Below are 22615 nucleotides of genomic sequence, written 5' to 3'. Positions count from 1 at the left end.
CAAAATTTGTGGGGTCAGGAAATGGTATTGGCTAGCTGACATATGTTGATATATGTTCACTTTTGTGCTGCCATTTCAATACCATGATCACCAGGCGCCATCCATTTTTCTTGATTGTCCATGCTTTTTTCTGCCGCCGGAATATTGGATGGGCCTCCAGAATGCAGATTTCAAACTTTTTTTATTGGCAGCCATCCTGGGGTATACTGAAAAATCAAATTGAGTGCAGATTTAGCTCAGTTATCACATTTGTCTGCAGAGGGTGATCTTTATCCATCACATTTGAGCTGGTAACAATTTTTGTGATTGCATCAATAACTTCATCAATAACAGGTATTGATACAGTCACTTAGGTCATCCTTTCTTTTACATTTTGCATTGCAATCTGTTGTACAGATATATACTAGGCAGCAACAATGGTGCATAGAAAATTGTACTGTTTTCAGACAACACTCATTTAGTCTTAAATTAACAGTGGAGTATGTACTAAATACTTATGAAGCTCAGATGCAATATTACTATTATACTATCATGCTATATTGAGTCATTTTATTCTTCTTTAGGCCACACCAATTTAATTTGTTGGTTCTCGGATTCGCCTCTTCGTTTTTTTCTGATTTGCAAAAAAAAAAAAATTTGATTCTGGTCCTGAATCAACTGAAAAATGCTCATGTTTTGCCCCCAACAGTTGAGGAACGTCCTTTTCTTCCTAGTTGTTACAGTTTTCCCATCTATCATTGCAGTGGTTTGATTAAAAGTTCAAAATTCAATGTTTGAATTTTAACCCAGCCTTTTGTGTTGACTTCATGGCTCATTTTGTAGCATTTAAGCCTATAATAGGATGCCTAGACCTGTTTTTATTTTTATTTTTTTTCGCCCTGTCGCTTCATATTTTTTCTGAAAAAATCCGAGAACCAACAAATTAAATTGGTGTGGCCTTAGTTGCCAACAAGTGTCAATATTTAATTTTGCCAACTTATTCTCAATGGTATGATTACCAGTGGACTAGCAACTTGCTGCTTACACAACTACATTTGTGTGGCCCAAGGGATATACATGTAGGATAGACACTGACCTATACTGTAAGGTGTAGGATAGATTTCAGCTTTTAATCCTTGGGTATATCAACAACTACAGGAAGCTCTAGTGGTGAAGAGACAATAATGCCCTGTAAGTGGCATGTCATCCCACTCTACGTGGGCAGCAGAAGCTGTGAAAGCTTTACGAAGCACAGTGGGTGGATTTCTCAGATAATGGGTGGGGGAGAAACCGTGTGTGGGCAGCACGGATGCCTTTATCAGCATGAACTTTTAAAGGGCTGATGACATTTTTATGATGGATGTCGCAAGAAAGGTGTACGAGGAGAAACATTAACTTGACAGGAAATGTAAGCAGCAGAATCAATTTTCAATGTTACGCCCTCTGATACGTTCAGAAAGTAAGATGTGCATAGCATGTCTCTAATGTATTCTTAGCACCAAAGACTTGGAAGTCAGATCTTTTTTGAAATTTAATTGATTCTCCAACAAACAAATATCTCCTTGTAAATCCAAAATCATGTAGATCTCTCCAGAGTAACAGTATCTCTGCTCTACATTGTCTGTAATAGCTTGATTTTGAAGAAGTTGAGAAGAGATTGAATGTTATTTTCTAAAGTGAAAAATGAATTTATTTCAAAAAACATTTTAAAGCTGCATGGTTACACCAATAAGAGTTAAAGACCAAAACTTTATTCATGACTGGATTGTACAAAATAATAAATCAAATACAAGTTTTGTAAAAGAACCAAGAAGAGACATTTAACATGAAACAAAAAAGAGACCCTGGTCATTATCGATGGAATCTTTTTTTCTGGAATCAGTGTGCAGCCTATTTGGCAGTGGAATTAGGCCATATGGTCACCCATCTCCTCAGTACAAGTTTCTGGAATTAGGTGTAAATCCTCTGTAATCTATCCTTGTCAGAATACCCGAATCCTATTGATCTTAATGTGGCGTGGGGGTATCTTCCATCAAACTCAACCATCCAGCACCTCCATTTGGACACCCAAAACCGCTTTGCATTCAATTATAACAATGGCTAAATATGCTCAGAATCAATTTACGATGGCTGCATGTAATCAACATTAAACCATTGAGACATAATAAACCAAACATGATTCATATCATTTATAGTGCTTGTAGCCACACCTACATGTATACATGGCCCTTTTTGAACATCATTCTTTGTAACTCATGAAAATTTTGGAAACGTGCCAGGTACAACAGTAAGCTGCTCTCTTCCTTCACGTTGAAAAGAAAAGCTTGAATCCTTGGCACAACACCAGCTGTCTCCCACGGGAGTACAATACTTCCTATCTTTCTTCTCAGATGTGCTGAAGTAAAGCACAGAAATGCCTCAGTCATAACATGTAGTTTATCCCAGTCATAAGTTTTTTCAGAGTGAAAATGTCACATATGCACCAGCAGCTGATAGCTCATCCAAGAGATCCATACATGTCAAATAATGTTTCAGAATAACCTACTACGGTAACCACATCTAAAATAGTTTCCTCTTTTGCATAATGGTATGAAAACATTTGTCTAGAATGTGTAAAATTAAGATAAAAGCTACTACATGTCAAGTTCTTTTCATTTTGATAAATCATTATCAGAAACGACAAATCAGAACAGGACTTGTGTGTCATGTATTATATTATGATTATAGATAATACAAACAGCAAGGAGTATTTACTACACTGTCAAACATATTCCCATCCATCTCTCCAATGTTGTAGAGGTGTGAAAAATGTAGGAAATGATGTCATCCATTCTTGGCTAAGTGCTGCTTGCCTGGCCCGACGAGATGTCATCGGCTTGATTATGATTGATTGTAAGTGCAATACCGCTGTCCATCAAACGGAGGGGGTTAATACTTCCCGTGGCAGGAACTGTTACTCCCGGGGATCCAATTAGTCAAACCCCATACTCCCGCAAATTGATGCATTTGTTAATTGTGACCACTATCCCAGCAACCCTTGCAAAGGATAACACCTTCGATGGGCGTGGCATTTTATATCGAATATTAAGATTGTTAAAAATGTGTCCCATACTACAAAACATTCAAAATTAGTACTACTCTAAAAAATAATACATATACAAAAATGACAGGAAATTCAACAGAATTGTTTTGACGATTAACTACGAAATAGCGCAAAATACCACTTTTCCCCTCCTGCTGCAATATTAAGTTCAGCAGCAATAATATTCATTACTGCAACTTACAGTAATGTTAAAAATTGGGTCCAAATGTTACATTAAGGTTGTTTGGCGAAATTCCTTCACATCATTGTACTAAACGCTTTGATCTAATAGTGTTTGATATCTCTATCATCTCATCCCCCTGGCCACCATTTTGATCTTTCAATAGATCCCTCTTGTGTATCAGTGTCTAATCCTTTGGATCCATGTCAGGGATTACTGCCGCCATCTGGCCAGTATGGCATCCACTTTCAAACAGGGCCATCAAGGGAGCACATCAGCTTAGACCCTGTAATCACCCTTTACATTTTACACCTACGGAATCCACAAAGAGCGTCAGCACTCACTGTAAATAAACTTTTTTGTGTGAAAAAAGGCATGTTTGACAGGAGCGGCAGTGTATTTTGTGTCATAAACATTACAATTACCACGTCAGACTCTGTTAAGTTTAAAAAAACACACCTTGTATGATGGTAGTGGTATGCCTCACCAGTGGGTTCGTCAGTTGAACGCCACCCGTCATGGGGAATTTCGGCCCTTAGTTCAATATTCCCTCGGGGTGGGGGTAGTGTTATCTCTCATCAGTAATTTCTGTTCTAAGGGTGCTTTTGACATCAATATCACTCACCCAAGTCAGACTGTCGTGGCCATCTACCACACATTTGATGGCCCAAATTGCCAATGAAAATGGAAAAATATATGAAGAGAGACTATATGGAGAGAGAATGATTTTCAGATGGTCAAGAACCTTAGTGTTAACTTTGTAAAGATTTACAGGCACATTTGAATCCCAAAGGCTGGAATCTTATAACAAAAACAAATTGGTAAGAATGAGAAACAAGGGCAGTGTTCTTTACATTTCTAATGATTAATGATGAAAATGTACAATCTGGAGAAGACAAGACAGACTGTTCCAGGCAAAGTGATAAAATTAGATCGGGAAAGAGTTAATAGCTTATTAGCACTAGAAGGACTCTGTTCCCTTATTTTTACTACCATACTTAAAGTTTTCTTACACCATTGGGCAGGTAGACCATTACAAATTTACATAATTCATAGTTCATTAGGAGAGAGAATCTATGATACATAATACCAGATAGTTATCTGAACTTGGCTCTTTTTGCCACCTGAACAGCTGCAATGGCAGGTGTTTGCCATCTGCAACTGTCTATCCCCAGATGCACAGAAATCCATGTTACAAACAACAATCAATTATGACACCAAATTCTCATTAACCAGAGCTTTCTGACAAAACAAACTCAAGTCCTTGACTTTCACATATAGAACACTGTTCAGCACACATGAATCAAAAACTTAACAACATCCTCCCTATGATTGAAACTACTTCATCTTCATTTCTGGCACTCTTTGCTCTTACAGTTTTGGAGGGATCTTTCTCTTGGGAGCAGCACGTCATTTCATCTTGTGGTTAATGCTAAATCCAAGTGCAGTTGCTGACGTATTTAGCAATTATCTCTAATGGTATCTGCATGAGAAAAAGGATCCTGTATATCATATACATTACTGGAGTTCTCCCTGGAGTGTTTGGAACAGGAAATGAACTAAAAAGGGAAGAGATTTCAATTGAAGTAATAAAACTATAGGAAATGGAAACAGCAGACAATTTTTTTTTTAAAATAATTCTAGACATGGATATTTTAACCTGCGTACTATATTTTCTGAGTTCCCTAATCTTTGCAGGAAAGTAAAGAGGTGTGTTGGGAATAAAATTTCCATAAATCAAACAGGTCTCCTGTGATGGACCCAAATGCTATCAATGGAGCTGCAAAGTCAAAATCCTTTTTGATTAGAAGCAAATGAAATGTGAACCAAGAAATTATGTTGCTGTGGCCTGAAGGTAAAGAAGAACTCCAGGGAGTCTGTCTATTATGTAAGAACCACTGCCCATGACTTAATGTGATAAATGACCAACTGCTCTTAGTGGTTTACCACCATAATCATCATTGTAGTTTTTATGTCCAACAAAATTATTGATCCAGTCATAAAGATTCAAATTTAAATTCTAAGCTCTCTGTCAAAAGTGGGCTGTCTCAATCATGTTGACAATGTGCTTCATATTTACGAGTTGCCTATGGCAGCAAGGCATGCATTGCTCTATACACATGTATGCCGTAAGAAAAAAAAAGACGAAAAATCATGAATCATAGCATGCCTGCATCTAAAACCCTACAAACAATATGCAATGGATCAAAAGATTTGTTTTGCAATATTGCACTTAAACTCATCTACTAGTAGGTGAAGTTAGAGCTTACAAGTTTGTGGTCTGATCAAACCCTTTACATTGTTCTAGATTAAGCTTGAATGCACCCAGGCTGCAGAAGTCATATATCTGTTAGATATATACTAGTGAGAGGAAAGCTCTTGACAGTGAACTAGTATCATGGAGAGTGGGATTTGTACCTAAGACCCTGCGGTCGAAAAGCATGGCTGGTAAACCATCCGGCCATCATTTGTGTTGACAGATTTATGTGCATTCAGTGAACCTTACAGCCTCTCCATGATTTCCAACAACATATACCTTCAAGCTTGTGAAGAAAAGTTTCCCATTGTAAAAAATCAATGATGAAATTTACCATCCTTTTAAAAAAAGATTGGAAAAATCTTCCATCACAAAGTGCATTGACCTCAGCTGGAATTTTGCAATGGCACTTGTGGGGAGAAAACTAATGATAGAAGTACCCCAATTGTTAGCCATGTAAAAAATGTAGCTGACATGATAAAATACATAATCAAGATGCAGACATAACCACGTAAAATGCCCCGCATTAAGCTCTGAGAAACTCCCAGACATGGTGGCAGACAGAGACATCATGTGGTTATGGTATATGGGCAGCCAGATGGTCACAAATTCAGACCATAATGCCAGGAGATTTGGGGGAGAGGAATTTAGAAAATGCAGCAGGCAAAGGTTAGGGAAGGCACATAAATTTCCCAAGCTACCTGTCGCTGCCTGCAGATAATGATGAGGATAATTCCAACCTGTCAGATAAGTGGGCACTATCAACTCACTTCCCTGTTTGTCGTGAGATAGAAGATGTATAAAAATATCCTGAAAGTTGTTGACTAAAAATAAGTGATTACATTTAAATCACTAACAACACCATTTGATGCGAAATTTTGTGAAACCAACCCCTCGAAAAATATGTCTAAGTTTTGAAAAAAAAAACTTCTTAGTCTATCATATTTGTACTACTTCCTGTAGCATGTACTAAAGATCGAACTGTTTTGATCAGTTTCCTACCACAGCTCTATGAAACTTTCCGGAAGATTTGTACAACATTCAATCCACAAGAAACCAAGTGACAAAGACCGCAGAATAACACCAAAGGTTCGTTTTTGTTGGTGTCAAGGTCTCCCAATAATGCCTCTCATCTTTGCTAAGTGCAGCACTACTCTGAAATCCTTCATTGTGTATTAGACACTCAGAAGGCTTCAGTTTGTGCGTCACTGTTAACGGACGTTACCGGATACAAGTAGCTTTAGTAAATCCAGACTCATACATCATTCCTGATTATTGGACAGAAGAGCCGTTTTTTCCTCCTACCACTCAATAGAGTGAGGAAAATTTTGTCAATAACAAGCTTTCTAAGTGACTTTGATCAATTGAAATGTAGTGATTCAGTGAAGGTTGCCGTTGGTTTCAAAATGTGTGCATTCTTTGATGACTACAAAGAAGTTACATGTAGGTGTCATGTTGGGACAGAACTTTCCCAGTTCAAAATGGTGGAATCTAGACAAATGTACATGTAGCCTGATCCATAGGCTTCCTACTAACATCTACAGATGCTTTCAGCCTTGAACTTTTTCTTTAAGGCACGATATCCATCTAAATAGAACATCTTTGTGCTTGAACATTGTCCAACTGCACTTCTATACTAAATCATGATTCATGTCACTTTTTAACTTTTGAAGAAAAAAAAACACAGAAAAGTTCATTGGTAGTCAATGCTACATCATGCTATAGAGGAATATAGCCCTGGCCCATGTCAGCATCATAAGCAAACTTTGGCTATTTTTGTACAACAATCAACTAGGTGATTGACAGCCTGCTGGTCAGGAAACATAGCCGTGAGGGGTTCAAAAGATGGAAGGTCCAGATATCCATGGTCACTACACTCATTTGCACTGAGATCTCCCCAGAACTAGAACGGTCATTACTTCTTCAATGGCTGCTATAAATTCAAATGTGCACCACAAGATAGCCAAAACAAGAGGCCATTAGTGGCCAGCACGATGCGTCTTCATTGCTGCTTCAACGGCGTACGCTAGATAAACGGCCATTGACGTCAAGACTACGGGACAAATTATGGAGTTAGATGGGATTTTCTGGACGGCGCTCAGGAGTTCGTAAGACGAGGCAATATCCACGGTGGTTTGGGGGAAAGTTCTCTAGGGATTAGGACGAGGTCATCTGCCTCAAGACAAAGTTTTGTTATCAGCTCCTGCAGGGTGCAGCATAAGTGCCATTGCTGTTTGACATATGTTGCATGCAGTACGCTGGGGAAAATGGGCAAAGTAGAGCAAGGTTATTGACATTTAGTATATATAAAACATACTCAAATACATCTTTTTTATTAATACTTGTATGCTTAGATTAAAAAATTTTGAAACCAATCCACAAATGAAGTTTAGACTAGGGATAGTTAAGCATAAGGACTGACTTTAATATTTTTTTTAAAGGTAAGAAGCCAGGATACATAACATGAGTTGCACCTTTATTTTCAATCTGCCATGATTTTGTTTTCTTTAAAGAAATTTATGGTCTTTTTTCTATCTTTGATCACTGTTCACAGAATCTTGCTCTTTTGTTACAGAAGGAAATTGCTGAAAAACATTTTTGATGGAAAACTGAAGAAAAATGTGATGAAATAAAATGACCAAGCCAGTGAACTACTGAGTTGCTGTTGTACATGGTATGATTTTAGTACACTCTCATGAGGTTATATCCTTAACGAACCTGGCGGTCAAGCGAGCAGTGGTCAGTGGCTCAATCAACCGGCACCGACTGCACTGCCAATTCCCTGCCACCCATAAAATGACCGGCTGTCACGGCTTGTTTGCAGTATTGTTCAGCCAACACAAATAGTTGAGTTACGGTGGCAGCCATGAAAAATGGTGCCCTCCAAGTGCACCCAAGAGAGCTGACTGCCCCGTGTTTGGATCCATAAAATGACATGGCAGAAGATCTATGTCAAGAATATTGTGTATGGCTCAATATGATGTGCCGGCTTAATGACATTCAGGAATGACTTTGCCCCGCGCTCCGATAAGGTGCGTCCAGCAAAATGTCGGACCCACAGTTTTTTTCCGTATACAATAGGTTAAGCCAATACTTTTTACCAGTTATGCGTCGAGATGACAAGGCACAATGCCTTTATGTTCAGCACCGAGGACAGGGTCAATACACCCTGGTGTGATATAGTCTGTAATGGGCAACCATTGGCTGCAATGGACTGTGAGCAGAATAGGGTGTGGGGATTCACAAATTAGACCCTCAACTTCCATAATATACCCTATTGATTTGCTCCCACGAATGGGTCAGGGAATAATGCTTGCAATTTGCTGGGAATCTCTGAGCATTCCCCTTCATGGTTGAGATATAGGTTAGATCTACACTGCTCCGTCATCTAGAGGAAGATGTTCCGAGACATTACCTCCCAAATCTTCCCATGCTGCGTGCATAACTACGACCGGGAATAACACTGTCCATCTGCCAAATCACCCTTACTTGCCTAAACTTCCTTGAGGAGTTTTCGGGTAATTTTCTTTTACTTTTCAAAACTATCTTCAAAAAACCCACACCTCCCACCCCCCCAAAAAAAAAATTCAGAAAAAGACTATCAAAACCTGGAATTTGTATGGAACTATGGAAATTGCCAGATTCTTTTCAGGTTTTTTTTTTCAGATTTTAAAATAGTTCCCAAAAGGCAATTTTTTCACAGAAGGGGAAGGTCAAAAACTACAATTTCTTTGGCATTAGTACAACATCTGATCTATGCAACAAGACTCTAATTAGACCAGACAGAAAGTAGCTGGGATCAGAAAGATTACTTCTACAGACGAGCGAGGACTGAAATGAAAGGGCTCCAAGATCGAGGTCTCCCGAGGCAAGCAGCGTCAATCAGAATGCAAGTGAGAGCATCCATGCTGAAATGGGCTGGCAGTTACACCCTGCACAGAGAGTGCTCACACATTTTCTACCCTATCAATCACCAAGGCCCCCACTTTTACCACCCATTTCTCAAATGCCTCTGGAATGGCCAACTAAAAGCATGTCTTTTACCGCAGAGAAAGTGTCTCTGAGGGCATGTTTCTTACTCTAAGCCCACTCATGCATTGCAGAGATTGTTTAAAGTGGCTGGAGTAAAGCAGTGGGAACTACACTAGCCAAGCCTGATGCAAGTCATTCTTGACTAACATTAATGAGCAGATGATCTATCCTTCAATCATGAAAGCCATTTCTTAGATTTCCTCATGGAAGGAAATCATTACCTATTTTCAAAAAGTAGAATACCCCTAAAAGAATTTTGAACTTGATTGCTTTATCCAATGTCAACACTAGGACAACAATAAAAGCTTGCAAAGCTCTTAATCTAATTGCGGGCTAAGGGAGATTAACTGTGTGGCCTTTGACATTTACATGGGGATTAAATCCACAAGTAAGCTTCAAATGCAATTACCAGGTTCCACACCTGATAGGGGGATTAAATGATATCAATCTGATGTTTGCTTAATCTTCTTAGCTTTATTTTCAAAAATACTCGAGGGGCAAAGTATCAATTAAATCGCCTGGGTTGCTCGAATATCTTTTTTATGGGTGTATGGCATGACAGGAATCTATATAAGATATATATGCTAACTATTAGTGATAGATGGTTAGTACATATTTTTTACAACATTTCAACACCATTTCTCATTGATGGCCTTGAAGCACTGTAATATACAATATTATCATATAATAAATCATACAATTATTATATTATTATATACTACCAAGGAAAGGGATTTCATGGTAGTCCATACCAAATCTGCACAGTCTAAATCTGTATACAACATTATATTAGCAAGGAAAGGGAAGTAATTGTCCCAAATCTGAAAGACAAGGCTATTATTTTTCAGTTGTGAGGATTGTTACCACAGCATCCTACAACTTATCCCATGCGCTTCCAGTCAGACAGCTTTCATCCAGTGTCTGATTAATGACTTGAAAGCACCATTACTGGAAGTCCCTGTACGCATGTGGTCTAGCTTGTTGTTATGTCCGGGTCTCTGGAACTGTATGTTATCTCAGTCCGTAAACACTAGTTACTGTAAATTCTTTTTAGGTTTATAGGGACTTAATTTTGCAATAGGGGGGAAACAAGGTGTTCATGCATGATAGTCTTACTTTGCACAGTAATCCAATGGAAGACAGCGCAAGAAGACCGTGAAATTCACAAATAGAACACCATCACAATTATTTTTTGCAATCTACTGTGACAGTCATTTTTATGCACAGACTCTTCTTTATTACTCTGACTTGAAAGAAAAATGCAAATTTACATTGAAATTTACAAAATTGGATGTGCCCTTGCGAGTAATGTTATACATGGTTGCAATTGTATTCTTTGTCACTCTTCCATAACATAGCAGCTGACTCTTGTCATGATTTCATGATTTCAGATTTACTGATGCATTCACTCATCACATTTCTAATAAACGTATGGCCTTGAAAGCAGTACGGTTACAGTAGGAGTTTTATGATGAACTGACATAAAACTATGATTACAATTTCCCAATGACAGCCATCCTTTTATGTTGAGTACTAAAACACTTCTGATAAAGAGAAAGACATCCTGGCATTTTATCTTCAGCTAGCCCACATTCTTTCTGGCAACATTTATTTAGTACGCGTACTTACCATAGACGATGACTTATGTGAAAAAAAATCATTTTGACGTATATCAATCGAAGCAAAAATCTATTCCAGGACCTCCTCTTATTGTATGTTCTGGCATTTTACAATATGACCCCACCCAAATATTACTTCGGAATCCCAGGTTGCAATGCGTTAGTAATGTTTTAATGACTGAAGTACACAAAACAATGTAGATCCCTGCTGTCAATGTTTATTTCTAGATCACAAAACTGAAAGCATTTGGTGGGTGTGGATATTGTGTAATACCTACAAACATTTCGCAATTATTGCTTTTTTTCAGAATCAGATTCTTTGAAGCGATAAGCTAAAGAATGGTGATAAATATCATCCATTTACATTCCACCCAATTTCTCGGTATCACTGTGAAGACTTAATATCATCCCTCTCTCTTGTTGATCATTCAATCCCAGAAGACAGCCCACAAACACGCCCCAAACACTGTCTGGAAATGGTGATAAGACAGTTCTCAATGGCTGTGGTGGTACAGTGTATCTCTTGAAGATAGAGGTAATAGCTCTTTATAATGTTTCCTCTCCTTTGGGTGGATACATATTGTGTTCTGGAGGATTAGAAATATTACCAACCTTGTGATAAGGACAAATCTTCTGGCAATACTTTGCACTACTGAGCTCTGTTGGTACACTTAACGTGATGGAAATGATATATGAATGAGCCCATCCCAGTTTACTGGCAAGTCAACCAGTAAATAGTAAGACCTGTGTGTGTGGGGGGGGGGGCGTGTTGTGACCTACCATACCTGGACAATGTTTGAAAAAAAAATTCACACACTTGCAACAAAGAATTCCTGTGATTGAAGAATATTCTTTGTGAATTAAGTGTCTTCACTGAGTGCGTCTAAACCTTTCTGTATTCTAACCTACCAATTCACAACAACAATCCCCATTGATTGCCAGACTAAGATCAGGACTTTAAAACTGTTTGGTACCATAAACATACAACAGAATACTGTATCACACGAATTTACAATACAATCTGGCACCAACCTTTACAGCTACCCAGCAGCTATGCACTGATTTATCTTAAAAGTCATTCTTCCTGAGTGAAAAATCTATTCAGAATGTTACTTTTACAACGGAACATAAACCGAACCCTGTGAAATGTTGTTTGAAGCTGTGATGGCTGAGAACCCCCGGCGCTTTAACAGATCTTGTTACGCTACCTTAGGTATTAATTCTCTTCTTGATCGTCACACCCCATGGAACGACCCTTAACATGCCCATAGGAATGTCTGGGAGACATGATAAGACAGTTTAAGTATCCGTCTCAGATGATAATACAGAAAGGAACTGTGGAAAAGTACTTACATCTGTCATGAAGCAAAATCCCTGCCTACAATCCACAATTTCATGTAGAATAAACTAAAGTTCCGGGTAAAACATAAAAAACTCTGAAACTCCAGGCATGGTATTTTATGAATTTAAAGGAAGCAATGAAAAGCAACATTCGTGGTAATATCTTGCACTGTTGGCCTATAAAAATATGTTTTTTTCTGAAACCAGTGTGAATATTAGCTAAGGGTTCTTTCAAAGAACTGTTTCTTCTTAAAAGTATTACGATCCTATAAACTATAATTTACATACTGTCACAAATTTCTTACACTCACATTAAATACGCAAAAATAATCATCGAACCTCTTATTTGTAATTTCATTTTTGTAATAATAAGTAAACTTTTTGGATGTATGAAAGATGCTATCAGTATCTGTGTATCTGGCTTCCTAGTTTGGCAGTTATTAGTACCAGGAAGTTGTCAGGATGCCATGCAAGCACATCAATCCTTGCAATTGCAATTTCTAGCAATGTTATCTTAATCTACTTTAATCAACTTCATACAGCAACATGGTATAATTAGAATATATAGAATACCAGAATACTTGGTGCATCAGTGGTGAACACTGGGAATATCATTCTTGTAACATCATTTATGCTGATTCACATGAACTGGCACTTGACATAATTCAAAATCAAGTAATTCAAGTCATGAACAAAATACATTCTTCATATGCTTACTTGCTTCATATGAAATCCTTAGAGATGCATGTCATTATAGCAAAATTGTCTATATTTAGGGGAGTGGAATATATACAGTCACAAAGAGAAGAAATTCACACCTTGTCTGCATGGATAGAATGATTGGATACAACACTTGGTATCAAACTTTGAAGCGATCCTCTATCAAACTTTACAGTGTTCCTTCCAGTCAGGCTTTAAAAAAGTGTATGATGCAATAAATCAGATTGACTTACACTGTCTCCCTATTTTCATGACACCTCTACATCTAAACCCTTGAACATCCTCTCTATTATATAATAGGGACTGAAGATCCACAATGATAGACTGTCATCTTTCCAAGTACAAATCCTCTCCTCTGAAAAGGATTGTGAAGATAAGGCCTTGAACACTTTAAGATTCAAAGGATTCAAGGAATCCCCAGAAGGCACAGTGGGAAGGGGTTCAGAGTGTGAAAGCTTTGTCTTCAGGCAAAAGAATAATGAACAAAATGAGGGCTTACATAAACCTGTGATATGATTTCATTTTTCTTTTATATAATATTATTATTCAGTCTCAGGTAAACCTAGGGGTCTGTCAGTCATTTTATTTTAATTTTGAAAAGCCTATTACATTTATCATTACTATCTTTTCTTCAGAAAACCTGACCAATCACACAACAGAGCAAAGGCTGTGAACAAAGCCCTGAATTTGTGGACTTGCATTCAATGATCCCTTGACAAAGCAGCCCATTCCAGGCTTTACTTTCCTTTAAGCTGGTCTAAAACTCTTCATAAATATGACTGAAACTTTATCATCATAAGATTCCAACTTGTTACAGCTACATGTATGTGTCCTCTGGGAAAACCACTAGCCCTATCTGATCTAAGGGTCTGGAGTAGAAGCGTAATTGCAAATCAACGTCTTTGTGGACTTCCTGTGTAGTATCCTACAAAAGGGTCTATAACATCACGGTGCCGTGGAGTCTGACACTGTTGAATAAAAGTCATGCTGAATATTGACACTTAGTGTATATTCAAAGTTTCACCTTCAACTTCTCCCTGCGGCCTACATTTACAACCAATACAACCTGGATACAAAAAAAGCCATCTCTGTCAGCAAAAAAAAGGTTGATATGAAGTATACACTTTTTAATTGCAAGTACGACAAATTTAAGAAGGCAAAACAGTACTTTTAATGATAAAACAAAGTCAACAGGCTCCTGAATTCATTGTCTCCAATGCAAATACGACTCCTGTTTCACAAGGGTTAAAAACTTAGGCAAGATTATAAGAACACATTTTACATATTAGCATACCCATTCCAAACTAAGCACCTTTTATGATGAGAGTAGAAGGTTAATCCTTCAAAAGTGTCAGACATCATTTACTTTGCAATGGTACTCTCCTTGGTGCTGAAAATACTTGTCTGTTTGTTGTACATGTTTAAATCTACTAAGATTTTCCAGTTAAACCTGTAATAGTCCAGACTGTCTAATAGGACTCACAGTGTGACTGTAACTGACCATTTTGAAACTCAAATTATCAAGTTTCCAATGCAAATAAGACTCCTGTTTCACAAGGGTTAAAATCTTAGACGATATTACAAGAGCACATTTATTACTACATGTATATTCATGCCAAACCGAGCACCTTTCATCTGGAAATTCATGATGGGAGTAGAATGTTATCCCTGAAAAGATAAGTTTCAAATGTATGAAGATATCATGTGCTTTCCAATGGTCCTCTCTTTGGTGCTGAAAGTGCCTGTCAGTTTGTTGAACATGTCTGAATCTACAAAGATTTTTCTATGATACATTAAACCTGTAATAGTCCACTCCATCTAATAGCTAGCTAGGACTCACTGTAATTGTCCATTTTCAAACTCAAATTATCAACAGTTAATGATTAAGCAATAGCCACGGATGTGAAAAAAGCCTGTTGAGTTTCTATTCAGAAGTTCCCTTCTGTTCCATTCTGGTGTGGGCGCACTACTTCACACTGACAGACAAGTGTTGACCCTGGTTACAGGGGAACGCGCTGAGCCCCTGATTGGGCCGGGTCTTTCCGAAAGCTTGCAGCACGTCCTGATTACGGGTGATAGACAGGCACTTTACACGACGCACATTCTCTAATTGTAGTATTTGGTTCGGGAAAAACCCGGGGAGATTTCGAGGATTACTTCTGAGGCAGTCGTGTGTAATAAGGCCCGGAGATTATCTCAGAAGTGAGAGAAGAAACACATCCCTGTTTCCCCGTAACGAATTGTTATCTTCACATGGAGGGTGATCACAATAATTGCAGGATTTACCAAAATGTGCTGAAAATAGGCAGCACGAGGGGGAGGGGGGCATGCTAAGATCAGACATGCAGCACACAGGATGGAAAAAGGAAGAGGAATTGTGGGATCATGATTTAATCAAGGTTATGTGGGGTTGTTTGGTTTCAACTATCAGGAAATCCTGAGGATAAAAATTAGTATTTCACTTAAAAATGAAGCAATTCTGTTGACCAGCATAAACTGAAAGAATCAAATACACTTATCAAAATTCCTTTGGAACTTTTTCTGTTTCATTCTTCTTTTCAAACATGCACACAACCCTCCTCCCCATCCCTACACATACGTACACACACATACACACAAACACAAATAAATAAAATGTAATTGAATCTAAAAATAGTAAATAATTCTAAAACTAAATCAATACGTTCAGTGAGGATGCTGCTTGAGCTGAGGTGTCAGCCAAAATTTGTATGCTGGTTGAGTACCCTGGGATCAAGGCTGAGAGGGTACCCTGGGATCAAGAGGAGGGGCGCTGTAGGCAGGTACCACTGACAGGGGAGAGAAGCTCCTACCAGTTCTGACATCTTAAATTCAATTTGCAAATGCAAAGGGACACTGGAGCGTGGCAGGAATCCACCTGGGTTAGTATTTACTTATTAAAACTTTAATTGAAACAGATCCTTAAGGATACACATTTCAGGTGTAATTTTTCATATAACAGTGACAAGACATACTGCCTTTTTCGCTATGACGTGTTTGTTTGATGAACGAAAAATAATCACCTGTTAATCTTGATTAGTAATGTACATCGCACCAAGCTGTTTTGACAAGGTAAGAGCACAACACCCTGAAAGGTCAATCCTATGATTTAAACCATGTTTACGGCAGAAACAAATGCTTGCCTTAGGGATATAAACGGATTACGTGCCGCGTGACACCCTTAGGGTGTTGACCCTGCTTCTACAAAAGATCACCTAACTGAATATCTGGCGAGGCAGATTGTGGGACGCCATCACATATCATCCATTTTTATCGCAGCATTCGCATTGTACATGCAGAAGCCTCCTATGTCTTCTCGGAGATTAGTGTTTGCTTCTTGGATGGGTTGATACGACGGTGTTCTCATTTGTCAAGATGCAAATACAAGCTGGGGTGCAGTCCCAGGAGCATCGTACTCCCACAGTAATTTTCTCAGTTGGCAATGCAAACTTGGATGAAAGGCTATGAACCTATTATCATTTACTATTATAGGTACAGGTTCCTGAACTTGGACCTAAAGGAGTTAAGAAAATAATTTGTGATTTAGTTTTGCTATAATTTTCAAGTGCTGAATTATCTTTCAGACATGGTTTCTGTCTTTACATATAGCAATGACAGGTGCTGATCATTTTATGATAATTGAGAAAATGATGGCATGGAAATTGCTTCATTAAAAGGGATTTAAGAGTTGATGACTACATTTGATAAAGAAAATCTCAATGCTGAAAGAATGTCATAAAAATTGCCCAAGTCAACAGTATCGATGCACTTCAGTCCTAATCTGCTAGGTGGCAATCATGACTATACTTACCAGTGCTACATAAAACCGGTACTAAAGAAAAGGCAGTTTAGATGTTCACTTACCAGACAAATAGGATGACCCCCAGGCTCCAGCAGTCCACAGCTTTGGTGTAGCCGCCCATCCCGGCAGTTCTCAGCACCTCTGGAGCCAGGTAACTCGGAGTGCCGCACAGGGTCTTCATCAGGGAGTTTTCCCCAACAAACTTGGACAGACCAAAATCTGTCACCTGATGAACAAAATTTACATTGTATGATTCTGCTGTTTGCATGTTTTTTTATCCTTTTCAGTTTTGATTTATGATTCATGATGTAGACCTGTAATGTTCTTTGAGGAATCTCTATTGATTACCTGATAGTTTTGATTTTGTCATCTTTATCCTGGTGATTTTAAATTAAAATTACTCACATTCTTCATTTATAATTACTTTTTTCCTGTCCAGACCTGAGAACACTTGTCTGTGCATCAGGGGCAAGTTCCAACAACATTTTGACAAGAGGAACACCTACTGACACATGACAGAACTGCAGGCACACGAAGACCTGCAAAGGCAGACTCAAAGTGTAACAATTTCATGCAATACATTCTGTGCCTATTTGACTTTCACTACCTTTGCAAGGAAAGTCTGTACAAAATGTATCTTTCTTTGGGGGTGGATCTATCAGAGTGCTTAAAAGTATATCAGTAAGATAAAAATGTTTTACTAGCAGAGTTGTAAATGGGACCGAGTCTTATTGGAGGTCTAAGGTTTACCTTGATGATGGTCTCCATGTCATCAGAGCCAAGGAGCACATTTTCTGGCTGCAAGGAAAGAAGAAAATGAATCTGCAAAAGCCTTGTGAATGTTAACTGACTCCACAATGCTTTGACTATAAATGGTTGAAAGCTTGAATTCTTTAGGTCAGCTGCACACATTTAAGGTGTAATGCTGCAGTTTAAGCTACATATGCAAGGGGGCAGTAGTGCACTTACCTTCAAGTCTCTATGTGTGATTCCTTGCTCGTGCAAATACTGAAAAAAAAATGGAAAGAAAACAATCTAACTTGAGTTTCTATACCTTTATAATAGAATTCATGGAGGAGACATTGATACCACATCAGGTAATTTCTATAAAGAGTGCCATCATAAGCAACCTTTATTTTAAAACACCTGTTGATTCTCTCATGAAAGTTCATCTGTGTTGGTAGTTACATGTTTAAAGTCAAAACTTTTGATCCAACACAAAGAAGTTCTCTCACCTAGAGCTTTCGACCAGTAACTCTGGTCTTCATCAGTAGACTGACCCAGTGCATGAGACCTGTCACGTGACTGCTTTGAAGTGTGACATCAACACTGGATACTTTTGACCCAATGTTGATGTCACACTTCAAGGAAGTTTTAACTCTAAACACCTCTTGATTCTATTTTTAACAGATCTAAACAGGGAGAAATTTTCAAACAGTTTCGAAAATGATGATAAATCCAGACTAGTTACCTTGACTGCCACCAACATCTGGTAGAAGAGCAGCTTGGCAACTGGCTCAGTGAAGCGGCCCAGCGACACCACACGGTCAAACAACTCTCCACCTTCAACCCTGGTCAAGTGTCACAAAGTAAAATCACTCGAATTTTACACATGACATTGTATCTGCTTATAATATTCTAGTATACTATTGTTTTAACACATATCAGCCTTACAAGGTGAATAGCACATCTAGGAATGGCTTGGTGTGGTACATAAACATAGTTCTGACATATTTTTTCTGAGTCCCACAAAATGGTCACTATTAGAGTTTGAAACAGTCTATGTCATCATAATTTCATGAACAATGATAAGAAGCCTTAAATAGCTACAGTAAGTTGTAAAAACATGACAACTTACTAGCATTGAAAACTGGCTGTGTATGCATAGCACTCATGTCATCACTAAGAATTCAATATACTAAGTACACTTAAACTATAGAAGCACAATCATTGTACATAAGGAGACTTACAGTTCCAATACTATGTACAAGGTATCCTCAGTGTCTATCACATCTTCTATCTTGATAATACAGGGCTGCAGACAGGAATATATTTTGTTAATAAAGGTATCAAAATCATCTTCACCAAGGGCTGATCCAACAAGAAAATGAAAAAGATTGTAACAGCCACCCAAGAGTATTTTTACTCAAAATTACAAAAATGTATATTCTCTCCCTTTTAATGTTTCCTTGCTGCCTTGCCTCATTCAGTGTTTCTGGACTGACAACTTAACAAACGTTACTGCTGATGTATGAAGATGAAATAAAAACATGAAATATGCAGCTACACTTTTGGAACTCTTTTTACTCCATATTTTATATGTACACATATAACGTATGTCTTAATCATGTTACATAAAACCGCAATGTTTTATGTAACATGCGCAATGTTTGTGACAATGGTATTGAAATAAACCATTCATATATGTATGTTTTTATAGACTCGAAATACACTTGAGGTATAGCCAATTAAATTTAAGAATTGACTCACATGTTTCAATGCCTTCATGATCTGCACCTCTCCAAAGATTCTCTCTGGATCCAGGGCCTGGGGATAAGCAAACAGATCATTCCCTCTGAATCACAACATTTCTCCATCCAACATCAAAATAAAAATTTAATATAATAATGGACGTCCAGTATTGTTGAAGAATCATTTTTCCAAATTCTAGTCTAGAATACTACTGGTATAAGATATGCCAAGTGATTGTAAAGATTCTTTTATCAATCAAAACAACTTCTATGTTTCTCTAACATGAGCAAGTTCTGTAGGTATAGTTGGTTGATGTAAGCTTTACTAGTACTCTTCAAACTGTATGGAGAAATTTGGAGTGAACAGCAGCAGATAGTGTCTCTTCTAAGGCTGCAAGGTTTAGCTTTTGCATTGCATAAATTGAGATTAAAATCCTTACATGTAATTACTAGGTAAATATACCTGTTGATCTGTATCGAAAGAGCAGATAATGTAACCATATATTTTACACAATCACAACATCACCAACATCATTACTACATTTTCTACTCACTCTCTGGTTCCTGCCACCCATAGTGAAGACCTTTTTGCTGACAATCTTCACAGCAAACTTGTGACATGTTCCTTTGGTGAAAGCCAGTCGGACCTCTCCACATGCTCCCCTGGAAGGGGGGAGAAGGGTGCAAGATTTATTATCCAGACATTTCATAATAAATCACAATTTTCAAAACTTAACAACGCTATTTCGATCAAGAACTTTGCCTAAACTTAATCATGTCCACCTGAGGATAGGATTTTCTTAATTTCTATTGTTATAATAGCATTAAGACAAGACAACTCAATGCTCACTTCCCCAGAAATCTTGACAGCGTGTACTTTCGTCTCAGCTCCTCTGGTAGACTCATATCTTCATTAGCGTTCATGTCCATAAAAACAAAAGCTAGGAAGAAGACATCAAGATAATTAGAGGCAACAGTCAGTATAAATCCAAACAGGGTCAGACTCTAATACCCAGTGAAATTGTAGGTGTGAAGTTTTAGTAACCAGTTTTCTCTGTTTTGAAAATGTTCCTAACAACATTGTTTCAAGTCTTGTTATCAGCTGTTGCAAAAAAATGTCACTACTGTCTGTATGTCATCCTAGTATCAAAGGGTGATTCTATATCATGGACCTGTTAGTACAGATTATGTGTAAGATGTGAAAAGCACAATTTTTACCTCCAAAAATAGTTTCATCAGGTTGGTAAAGCATAGAACAGAGGGATTTTCTTTTACACAACCAGTATTGTCTTCAGTACCTTGCTTATGTTTCGGGGTCTCTGAGGAAGGTGTCTGATAGACATCGAAACGTAAGGTATGAAACAATACTGGCTGTGTAAAAGAAAATCCTATATCCTATCACAATTTTACCTGCACTAACCTGAACTTTTTTATTATAAGCAGATGTTATTTCATTCACTTCCACTTCTACATGTCCTATAACTGACCTTTGTTTTTCTTCATGGCCAGAGCTATTTCATCATTGTTCCTCAGCAGCTGTTTCTTGTGTTTGCCGACCTTGTCCCCGTTCAGAAAGGTGCCGTTAGAGCTGGTATCCTCCAGGAACACGTTATAGCAGGTGTCGGACACTTTCTCCTGGACAGAAGCAAGTTGTTAAAGATAAGTGAAAGTGAAAGTGATCTCGAACCAGTTTAAGCTCATTGAAGAGCTAATCTTCCACTGGTTGTGACAGAGAAGAACACTATGTACAACATTTAAAGGTTCATTGTAAAGGGGAAATTCCCCTGGCTCTTTTTCCCAAGCACAATGACCACGGCTTAATGTCCCGTCCTAAGGACTGTGACAGTGTGACTGGTTATATCTTGTAATAATATCTTGTAAAAATAATAATAACAAATATCTTAATTATAAATGGATACATACAGAGTGAACAACTGAAAAAGAGAGCAGAAAACAGCATAATTTTAAAGACTCACCCTGTAGATTCTGAAGTGATTCTTGCTGTAAGCCTGGAAGTACATGCTCTTCTTGATAGCAGGAGAGTCAAAACTGTAATTCGCCTTGGAGTCTCGGCCAAATTTGTACTCCTCCTCAATTAAATCTGATCAGGAATAGGGGTTAATCAATCAATAAACATCAGTAAAATATACAACGGGTATCATTTGTTTGTAAACAAACATCTGTTTGTAAATTTCAATGAGAAATACTAGTAGATACATATGATTATTCATCTGACCACGAAAACAAAAACACACAACAACGCTGTTTTAATCACAACCATAACCTCCAAGCAGACGTTTGGGGTGGAAGAGCGTTAACGTTTTCTAACTGCCCCGCTTCTCTGACAGTTGGGATTGATTGATAGCTGTCAATCAGAAAGACAGCAATTGGAAAACATTGCGATACTAGAATGCAACCCTAACGTACATCTACTTGAAGATTATCAAACCACTACAACGCAACGATGATACTAATTATAAGACACACAACGTAAGCGCCCCTCCCCCTTTTCCCACGTGCAGCAAGAAAACACTCTCTAGATCTCACCTAGCGACGTAAACGCTGAGCCTACAGGGAACAGCCGGCCCCACAGCGGCTCGGCCTCCTCCTCCTCGAAGTGTTCCCCGTCGATGACGTCCTGCGTGCCGAGAGTCTCCATGCTACTCGTGCCCGTCCCTCCCGAGGAGTAGCTACTAGACCCGCCGGGCTGTTGTTGTTGTTGCTGGGTTTGATCCTTGGCACTCATGCTCAAACAAAACGACTCCTCCTACTCAAATAAAGGCTTGTTCAATCAGGTAAAAGTATCGATCCGCCTGGGCAGGTGTGATGTTTACCTGGTGGACGGTCTGTGACATGAAACGTGAGGACAGACGGGGAAGAGGGAAACAGTCACGCTGGCATGCCAAGACGTGAGGGAGGGCAACACTGCGTGAACCCGGAAGTGGAGCCACATTTGTAGAATACTCACTTAGGTGTCTGTTACAACCTGATCTGGTGCCGTTATCATTTTCTCAATAATTAGTCTGATTTAATCGCATATTGTGAATCTATGTACAGAAGATTATAGGAGACAAATGATACAAGATGATCCTGTATTGTGTTTGTAACATTAT

General features: G+C 38.3%; 1 protein-coding gene across 1 annotated transcript in view; it reads right to left on the bottom strand.

Moving 5' to 3' along the window:
• Window positions 1-22454, bottom strand: part of LOC109464726 (serine/threonine-protein kinase Chk2-like) — a 145298-nt gene extending 122844 nt beyond the window's left edge. The window contains exons 1-11 of the mRNA XM_019761799.1: window positions 22050-22454; window positions 21479-21603; window positions 20990-21137; window positions 20353-20443; window positions 20057-20165; window positions 19522-19578; window positions 19002-19066; window positions 18503-18602; window positions 18001-18039; window positions 17782-17829; window positions 17094-17257 (exon numbers count right to left, since the gene is read on the bottom strand). Of these exons, the coding sequence (XP_019617358.1) occupies window positions 17094-17257; window positions 17782-17829; window positions 18001-18039; window positions 18503-18602; window positions 19002-19066; window positions 19522-19578; window positions 20057-20165; window positions 20353-20443; window positions 20990-21137; window positions 21479-21603; window positions 22050-22248 (1145 nt within the window). The 5' untranslated portion in view covers window positions 22249-22454. The remainder of the gene's footprint in view (window positions 1-17093; window positions 17258-17781; window positions 17830-18000; window positions 18040-18502; window positions 18603-19001; window positions 19067-19521; window positions 19579-20056; window positions 20166-20352; window positions 20444-20989; window positions 21138-21478; window positions 21604-22049) is intronic.
• Window positions 22455-22615: the final 161 nt, after the last annotated feature.

This window comes from Branchiostoma belcheri, unplaced genomic scaffold (genome assembly GCF_001625305.1).
Source record: "Branchiostoma belcheri isolate BF01 breed outbred unplaced genomic scaffold, Haploidv18h27 scaffold1, whole genome shotgun sequence".
Lineage (NCBI taxonomy): Eukaryota > Metazoa > Chordata > Leptocardii > Amphioxiformes > Branchiostomatidae > Branchiostoma > Branchiostoma belcheri.
Note: the sequence above shows the minus strand (reverse complement) of the source record. Positions and strands in the feature narration are given on the sequence as shown.